This window comes from Ricinus communis, chromosome 10, assembly GCF_019578655.1.
Source record: "Ricinus communis isolate WT05 ecotype wild-type chromosome 10, ASM1957865v1, whole genome shotgun sequence".
In the NCBI taxonomy this organism is placed as follows: Eukaryota; Viridiplantae; Streptophyta; class Magnoliopsida; order Malpighiales; family Euphorbiaceae; genus Ricinus; species Ricinus communis.
Genome location: NC_063265.1, coordinates 20,241,295 through 20,251,364, shown reverse-complemented (window position 1 = coordinate 20,251,364; position 10,070 = coordinate 20,241,295). Strand labels below are relative to the sequence as shown.

General features: G+C 27.1%; 1 protein-coding gene across 2 annotated transcripts; it reads left to right on the top strand.

Annotated features, from left to right (window-relative positions):
* The first annotated feature begins 3,252 nt into the window (after positions 1-3,252).
* On the top strand, positions 3,253-7,511 carry LOC8284761 (glycerol-3-phosphate dehydrogenase [NAD(+)] GPDHC1, cytosolic). Of its 2 annotated transcripts, XM_015728154.3 has the most exons (6): positions 3,253-3,568; positions 4,217-4,898; positions 5,469-5,690; positions 6,207-6,454; positions 6,923-7,062; positions 7,207-7,511. In XM_015728154.3, exons 2-6 carry the CDS (start codon positions 4,232-4,234, stop codon positions 7,328-7,330), a joined length of 1,401 nt encoding a protein of 466 aa, XP_015583640.2. In that variant the 5' UTR covers positions 3,253-3,568; positions 4,217-4,231; the 3' UTR covers positions 7,331-7,511. The 2 variants fall into 2 exon arrangements, with proteins under 2 accessions (XP_015583640.2, XP_002533846.2); XM_002533800.3 differs by lacking the exon at positions 3,253-3,568 and having other exon boundaries at positions 3,641-4,898.
* The last annotated feature ends 2,559 nt before the right edge of the window (positions 7,512-10,070 follow it).

Genomic DNA, 10,070 nt, shown 5'->3' with positions numbered 1-10,070 from the left:
TTCTAATTATTCTTAATGCTATTATTGAGCTGATATGGAATGCTATCATGCCAAATTGATTAATGACAAGTTTTGATTTGGATGTCGTATTTGAATCAATTATATTAGAAGAATTTCACTTATTGCGGCTTTTCCGAATAAGTAGACTAAGTACTTAAATAGAAAAATTGATATTTAAGAATTGGATAGAATTTGCACTCATGAATTGGAAATTTGATAAGATTGATTTTTATTTACTTTAATATTCAGATTTTATTATTTTTTATTTATTTATAATTTAGTTCAATCATTCAAAATTCTCTATTTTTGTTATTTAACTTTGAGAAACTATTCACGTTGGTTCCCTTTGGGATTTGACCTGGTTTCACTATTTTTACAAGTTAGTTTAGAAAAATCAGTAAATTATTTTGAAGGATTTCGACAACCCTTTCAATAAGTATTATCACTTAATTGAATTTCAACTTTCCTACCTTAAAATCATAAGATTTTATTGAATTTATTTTTGAGTTTTGATATAATATAAATCAAATATTTTAATTTGAGTTTCAATAGTTAAAAATTCACATAATATAATGAATGAGCTGACAAATTCGACAAAATTAATGGAAATAATATAAAATGTCTACCAAGGATGTTATAATAAAAAAAATCTTAAAAATTAATAGTATAGTTATATATATATATATAAATAAACTAACCTTTTTAATCTATCTATAAATTAAGAAGTGAATACTTTTTGGGATAAAAGAGAATATGAGTTAATAGAATTTAAAATATAAGAAAAATGAAACTATAAATTCCAAAATATTAAAAGAAAACTATATATCTTTAAGTGTAGAATTATCTAAATATTCTCATTTCTGTCTTAAATAAATAGTATTTTTTATTCATTTTAAATTATAGTCGATTTTTCTTTTTTAATTGTTAATTGAATAAGTAATTATCAAAACTATCCTATATTTATTAACATAAAAATTATATTACCTAAAATTAGATTTCAACTTTCTTTGCTTTGAAATTATAATTTTTTATGAAAATGTTTTTGAGTAGTAATGTAATATTATATTTTCTATTTAAATTTTAATACTAAAAAATTATATAACAATGGATAAATTAGAAAGTCCAACAAAAATAACTTAAAATTTGAAATATGTAACAATAATATTTTAGTAAGAAATAATAAAAATTAATAGTATTAGATAAGATTTGATGAATGCTTAAGAAGATATTTAGTAAAATATATGTGAAAGAGTAAACAACGGAATGAGTAGATATAGATTTTTCAGATCCATGCAAATACTAAAATTAGAGATTTAGATTATGTGATTACGAAGGTTAACTATCTCAATGCATGAGTCATAACCTCTTTATACAGTGATTGAATTGGTCTTTATTCATATATATATGAGTAGACAATTAGTTTTGTAATTGGACTCTATTTTATCATCTTTATGATATGTGAGGTGATAAGTATGCTCTTCCAAACTGTTTTTCTGATCACGAGTCACTTCCTCTTATATCTTTTTCATATTATCCGGATCTCCTCGTTTTCATTACACGATTTAAGTCTTATACATAGTTATTATTAATTATTAAAATACCAACTTCTAAAATTTATTTATAAATTAAAAGCCCTTTATTCTTTTTAAGAGGAAGAAAACGTTTATTCTTTATTCTTTTTTTAGCTTTTTCTTAATTTGTATTTTGTATTTTCCTTTTCCAATGAAAACTTTTTAGTATTTCTTTAAACTTACTTATATTTTCAATTTCCGGAAGTCCAATCTCAACCTCAAATCAAATTAATAAAGGTTTGAGACAATTGGGTTCTTGAAAGTTTATATAAAAAGTTGTGTTGAATTTAAACACTTTTGCAAGCAAAAATAATTTATTGTTGTCTGTGTAGCAGAAAATTGTTACTCTCGAAGTTTATGCTTTCTGCATTATAAACATGTTTTGCATGTGACTTGTGCTTTACATTAACTCATTAAAAATGTCATAGTATGCTATTTAATATTGACTAACAAAATAATTAAAAATTATAAAATTAATATGACAAATTAAGCAGTAATATAAAAAAGTTTGCTTTCCTTTTACTACTATACTTGATAAAATAGATATTAATTAGGACATTCTGAAACTTCATCCTTCCATTCTTCATCTTATTTTGTTTTTATTTCTTATATTACTTGAGAAATATTCATTACTTAAAGGTTTATAAATGATTTTTGTTTTGAATTTCTTCTGAATATGATGAGTTAGAGGTAGAGTTTTAAATAGTTTTAATTGATGTGACACATCTTGAACTAAAACCATTTAATTGTGGAAAAGAGTATTGAGTTTATGAGTTGAATTAATAATTTTATTGGAATATTTCTAGTGGATCATATGCTGCATTAATATTATCAAATTAAATTAGATGGAGCATGACTTTGGATTCTAATATATTTATTCATATTAAATTTTATTATATATTTGAATGTGTAAAGATAATATACATTTCAAATTCTTTATGCATAATTCAATTGACAGTTTGGTGTGATAATAATTAAATAGTGGCTAAGGGGAATCTAATTGGATAGGCTAATATAGAGAGAAAAAATTATTATATAGACTTGGTGTATACATTGCTACTAACAGAAGAATGACATGTGTATATATAAGTGTCTCATATTTTAAAATTATATGATCAATAAATACTTTATTATTTAAAACTAATAAATATGTGTCTTATAATTGTATATCAATTATCTATCGATTTGTTGTATAAGAAGATATATATCGGTCTAAGCAATAATTAATATATGTCAATTATCTATCGATTTAATTTATAGATAGAATATACACCAGGCTCATTAAACATGTGTTTGGTTGAATTTTATAAGATTTATGGAATTTATTTGTAAAAATAAAGTTTATATATCTTGAATAAAGTAAAAACTAATTTATAATTCTAAATAATTAAATTTATATAGAATTGGTTATAACTAAATTAAATTTTAATAAAATGGTAAATTTTTAAATAAATTTAATATATTAAATTAATATATTTCATAAAATTAAATATTTTTTTAATTTTATTATTTTAATTTTATATTTTCTCATATTTTAAATAAAGTAAATTTATTAATAAATTTCAAAAAAAAAAATCAAAAGGAATAGCTAAAGCCAATTCAATATTAATGACCGTTGGGGAAGTTGGCAGTGTACCCTAAACTTAAATGCATTGCAAGTCTTTTCACCAACTCATCTCAACTGTATTATTATCCATACCCATCAATGCATCCATCTCTCTCTTGATTTTTATCATTTATCAAACACAAAGAAGATAAATTTCTTGGTTCCTTTCTCATCACCTCACTTTGCATGCACTTTTTGTGAGACCAAGAAGTTTCAACACTACTGCTACTTCTCATTCTTTTGCTTACTTTTCCCTTTCATTTTCATGATTTACTATTGATTTTCCCTCCAAGAAAATGCAAGTTGAAAGATGTTGCAGAATCTTTGACTGTGAGTTAGGATTAATGAAGTGCACCGTCATTTTGCTTTGTAGTTAACGATACTGAAACTGGTAAGAGATCGGTGTTTTCTTTTGACTTAAGTTCTTCTAATAATATATATAAATATATATTTGCTTTTTTTTTCTTTTTGTGGGTCTTTGGAAGTTCAATATAGTTGGGTAGATGAACTAACTCAGACGGACAAAACAAAGCTCAAGTGCATAGTTTTTCTTTTTGAACATTTGCACCTTTCCCATTAGTCATTTGCATTCTTGGAAGATAATTTAGGTGTCGTTTTGCTTCTTTAGTTTTGTTACTGTACGCTCTGTTGCCTTACCATCAATTTGGGGTACAACGAAAAGATTTTTCTTGATTGGTTTGGTTTGAAAATATTGTTAGAGATGAAACATTGGTTTCATGTTGGTAATAAGATCTACCAATAAAGATTTGATCGTTTTATTGTACGGTGGCTAGTTGGGAGGCTGAAATTTGTCATTGAAAGGGAAGATTGAAGGAGTTTGATATTGTCCAAGCAAAATCCATAAAAAATCAGTGTTGGGTTGCTTTTCTTTTTTCTTCTCTTGGTATTGTTGAGGAAATTTTAATGCTGTTTGGTATGTAAGAGCAAAAGTTCAAGAGAACCCAGTACTTGACAGGATTGAAGTATTTGATTGGGTTTGATTTGCTGATTTTTGTGCATTTGTTGGTGTTGCTTTTAGGGAAAGAAGAAGAAGATGGTTGGAAGTATTGAGGCAATGAATGTACTTCAGAATGGATGGTCTATCCAGAATGGTAATGGTAATGGTAGTGGTTTGGAAGAGAAGCTTGATGAACTTAGACATCTTCTTGGAAAAACTGATGGTGATCCCTTGAGGATTGCTGGTGTTGGGGCAGGTGCTTGGGGAAGTGTTTTTGCTGCTTTGTTACAAGACAGTTATAGTCAGTTTCGAGATAAGGTCCAAATCAGGATATGGAGAAGACCTGGAAGAGCTGTTGATAGAGCCACAGCAGAACATCTATTTGAAGTGATCAATTCGAGAGAGGATGTATTAAGGAGGTTGATCCGACGATGTGCATATTTGAAATATGTCGAGGCAAGGCTAGGTGACCGGACTCTTTTTGCAGATGAGATTTTGAAAGATGGGTTTTGCTTGAACATGATTGATACACCCCTGTGTCCTCTGAAGGTTGTCACTAATCTGCAAGAGGCTGTTTGGGATGCAGATATAGTGGTCAATGGTGTGCCTTCAACAGAAACCCGGGAGGTGTTTGAAGAGATCAGTCAATATTGGAAGGAAAGAATCACTGTACCTATCATCATCTCGTTAGCAAAGGGTGTAGAGGCCGCACTGGAACCAGTTCCCCATATAATTACACCCACTCAGATGATTAACAGGGCAAGTAAGTTCTCATCTAACTGTCAATGCATGTAAGCAGTTGGTATTTCTAGTTTATCTCCCCTGTTTTTGTCTATCATCTAGCATGTTCAAGCAGAAAACCCTTTTTCCTTTCTTATTTATGATTTTATGCGCCCTTCTAGTTTATATAAGCTCATACTTCAGGGATAGATTCCACTCATCTTTTTCTTTTTTATAATAAGTTGTATTAGACTAGACTGAATGGTAATAGAAATGCAACCTCACTAATGCATATATGGTTAGTATCTTACAAGTTATCATTGACTCTTTGATGTACATTGGATTCATACTCGCTCTAATAACAAAATGTATCAGAAACCTTCCTCCAATTGTTATACCAAATTATCCACATAATATAGTCTATAATAATCAATTGTTGTGGTAAATAACTGCTACAGATCATCTATATGACAAGCATTTGTCTTTGCCAATCTCATTAGTGCTTATAACTGCTAATTTTAAGCATTGACACACATGCTACTTTTCTAGAGTTACTTCCTACACTTTGGAAAACCTTTCTTTCATTTCTAAGCTCTCTTTTTATGCCTAACAGCTGGAGTAAGCATGGAGAATATACTTTATCTTGGCGGACCAAATATAGCTTCAGAAATATATAACAAGGAATATGCTAATGCTCGAATATGTGGAGCAGATAAGTGGAGAAAACCTCTTGCTAAATTTCTAAGGCAGCCACATTTCATAGTATGGGACAACAGTGATCTTATCACTCATGAAGTCATGGGTGGCCTGAAGAATGTCTATGCTATTGGAGCTGGTGAGTTTCTGTTCTTTTCTTACTCAACTGAATTTTTAAAGTAAATCAATTCCCCATACCAAACAACCCCTATGTAGGTAAAGGTATGTGATTTTCTGGTTCCTGTCTAGTTGTAGTTTCTGGTCATCCAAGAAGGAGAGTAATGCGAGGAAAGTATAGTCTGTTAGATGACCCAGATAGGCTATGCAATCCCTTCAAATAACAAATTCAATACGATACATTTTTTGTTTTGGTTATTGATTGATAGGACTGTTTTTTATGTTCTTTTCATGTATCAATTATTGTTCACATATATATGAGTAGACATCCACAGATTGAAGACAAATAAATTCTTATTCATGTTTGATAAACTTAAGCTGTTGGGCATTTATCCACAGATATGATTGAAGTCCATAGAGGTTCAAACATAAATCTGAACTGTAAATAACATGAATCGCCCAAGTGATGAAAATTGCTAATATAACATTTAGTTTCTAATTTGAATCTGAACACTCATTTCCAATTTGACATTTTCAGGAATGGTTGCCGCCCTTACTAATGAGAGTGCTACCAGCAAGTCAGTATATTTTGCACATTGTACGTCAGAAATGATATTTATTACTCATTTGTTGGCGGAAGAACCAGAGAAGCTTGCAGGGCCTTTGCTTGCAGATACTTATGTAACCTTGTTAAAAGGTCGCAATGCATGGTATGGCCAAATGTTAGCCAAAGGGGAATTGAACCGTGATATGGGTGATAGCATCAGTGGGAAAGGAATGATTCAGGTACTAATGTTGATTCCAACTCTTTATCTTGAACAGCATAGGCTATTTGCTTACTCTGAATCAGTACTTTGAGTCTATCTAGTTGGAAATTTATTAAGTCCCCTTCTACTCTCATATGAAGTTCAGATTTCTTAAGAGGTAAACAATGATATTGTCTTACAGATTTAACTCTGCAAAAAAATGCTTCTCTTAACTCTTTCAAGATCAAATTTTTCTGGAAAATGGCAACACTATTTTCTGTTAAGGCACAAGTCTTACTATGATGTCCAAGCAGGTTTTCAAATGCAAATCACTGAAAAGACTTTCGTGTTACAAATCTGGTATTGCTTATCTTCTTCAGAGGAGGAATTATTCAATGATGATTCCAATGCTTGTGTGTTCTGTAGCGAAGAATGAACAACTCTGCTCTAGTGCTTATAATTAATCATTTCTGAATTGTGATCCTTCATTATGCCTCTTCTATTACAGGGTGTTTCAGCAGTTAAAGCTTTCTATGAGCTCCTGAGTCAGCCAAGCTTGAGTGTATTGCATCCCAATGAAAAGAAGCCTGTTGCACCTGTTGAGCTCTGCCCCATTTTGAAAACACTGTATAAAATACTTATTTCGAGGTAATAATCCCTGTTGAACTCAACAAATTCACCATATTTTTCAAGGCAGTAGGCAGTAGTATGGACCTTGCATTTTCTTACTGATTACCTTTACCGTGAATTATAGACACTTGTAACAATTGTGAATGATTTTGAATCTTACAGGGAACATTCGTCACAAGCTATTCTGCAAGCACTGAGGGATGAAACACTGAACGATCCCCGGGAACGCATTGAGATTGCACAAAGCCATGCATTCTACAGGCCTTCTCTTCTTGGCCAGCCTTGATGTGACCAGTTTTCATTGCTTATGAAAGTGGTCACTGAAAGAATATATTATATATAATTACATAATAGCATTTGTTACTCTGAACATGATGATCCAAAAACATGTTGGTTTTATAATGAATACTGCAAAATCTAATATCGTTAAAGCTTATAATAAAATGATTTACATTTTTGCTTTCAAATTTACGAGTATGTATTGGATGTTGTGGAGGGTATAAATTCATTGGTTAATGAAATTTACCTTTGACCTAAGTGATCTGGGTTCAAGTTGGTTGACAAGTGTGGCAGCAGTGTTTCTTGGATATTCTTGGCTATACTGGGATTCCATGACCCACAAGTAAAAGTAGTTCTAAAATTTAAAATATATATTATTTTTTCATTGCTCAAAGATAGAACATTTAAATTATGGTGCTTTTTAGGGCAACTTTGATTAAAATAAACTAACTTTATTTTGTTTTTAACACCATTGATTCTAAATTAGTTTAAATCTTATCTTTTAAATTTTATAAGCAACTTATTGAATCCTCTATAATTTTATAATTATAGAAATAATTAATATTTTATGAAAAATAATAATACTTTTTATATTTTTTTCACAAATTATGCTAATTCTTCGTAAGTGCTCGAAAAAATGAATAATATTATGAAAAATAATTATTTTGCGAAATTTAATAATTTATGAAAAATTGATAAATTTATAAAAAATAATTATTTTGCGAAATTTAATGATTTATGAAAAATTGATAAATTTATAAAAAATATTAATTTTTTTGTAATCACAAAATATATTGCTAACTTACGAAAAATGACAATATTTTTCATATTTTTTCGCAAATTATACTAATTTTTCACAAGTGTGTTACTAGTTGTGAAAGAATAAATGATATTACAAAAAAATGATTATTTTTGTAAAAAAATAATTACTTTTGCGAAATTTAATAATTTATGAAAAAAATGACAAATTTATAAAAAATATTAAATTTTTCGTAATTGTGAAATATATTGCTAAATTAAGAAAAATGACAATTTTTTCATATTTTTTCATAAATTATACTAATAGTTCGTAAGTGTTAATAGTTGCGAAAAACTGAATAATATTACGAAAAAATGATAACTTTTGTGAAATTTAATAATTTACGATAAAACTGATAGTAATTGATTTTTTTTTTCACAGTAAGATTTTTTGTTTTTTAAACTTTTTAATAGGCCAAAGACAAATTTGAACTAATAATGATTGTCCATTCTGTATTTTAAATATCAAAAACATAAAATAAAGTATAAAAACCATATATTTGTATTTTTTTTAATTTATGTGGAAAATGAATGTAGGATGTGATTGTTAAACTAGCAGTAGACTCTCTTATAATTAAAATATAGAAAAATATTTATATTTTTGGTTTTTTTATTATTATTTTTTACAGTATTAAATTATAAAAAATACAGTTTTTATTTTTTTTTTCAAATTTATGGTTTTAATTGATTTTTGATTTTTTTTTCTGTTATTTTTAGGTAAAATAACTCAAACTAAAAAACGACCAATTTGTAAATTTGAAAAAAATTAGGAAATTAGTTGTTTTTGAAAAAAAAAAATTATATAATAAAAATGATATTTTTGTTGAGTTTAGTATATTTTTTAAAAATTCCCATTAATATATTTGATAGATTAAAAAGTTAACTATGAGACTATTAATTTATTAGGTTTATAAATAACAAAAACTATAAAATTGTCCAAGACTAACATATCTAAAGTAAATCACATATATAAACTTAAAATCAACAAATTACTAAATAAAATGAAGTATTATTATAAAGTACAAGTGAAAGACTTAAAATCAATAAATTACTAAATAAACAAAAATTATTATAAAGTACAAGTGAAATACTTAATTTTCAGTTAAATGAATGATTGTCATAAAAAAAAAACATATTCTAAACTAATTTCATGATAATTACACTTTCTTCTTAACGGATAATATAATTAAAAAAAATTATTTGCACTTAATAACTAATAAATTTTTTAATTTTATTACCAATATTAAGCATTAATATCTTCAGCCGGAGTAGAATTCTAAACTAAAAATAGTGAACTGAATAAAAACTAAATATATAAAAAGGTAAAAAATATGGTTAGGCTCTTAAACTTTTGCCCAAATATGCTCAATATTTAAAATATCTCACGCAGACTTTTAAAGTTTGAAAAACAATTCAATGAAACCTCTAGAGGGGTTTAATTGAACTGTTTTTCAAATATTTATTGACTTATTTGAGCAAACATTTAGTGACTTATTTATAGTTTTTCTTGATAAAAAAAATATCTACACCTTTTTGCCTAGAAGGACTAAAGGTAAAAAAAAGTAATTTATTAGTTGTCTACTTATTTACTCGTAAAACTTCATTCTATATATATATATATATATATATATATATATATATATATATATATATATATATATATATATATATATATTAATTTCTGAAATTTAAATCTTTTTGATATACGTGCTTGACACAGAAATTTCTTATTTTGACATGTACTTATTTCTTACACATGAGATTCAAATTTATATATAATTTATAATTTTTTATTAATTTATTAATTAATAAATTACATTCCTAATTATATATTGGCTCTAATCTTAAAAAATAATAAATAGTATTTATTTAAAGATTATATTAACAAATAAATTAGTTTTCTAATTAGTTGATAATTCTAATTCTAAATAATAATATTTAATAATATA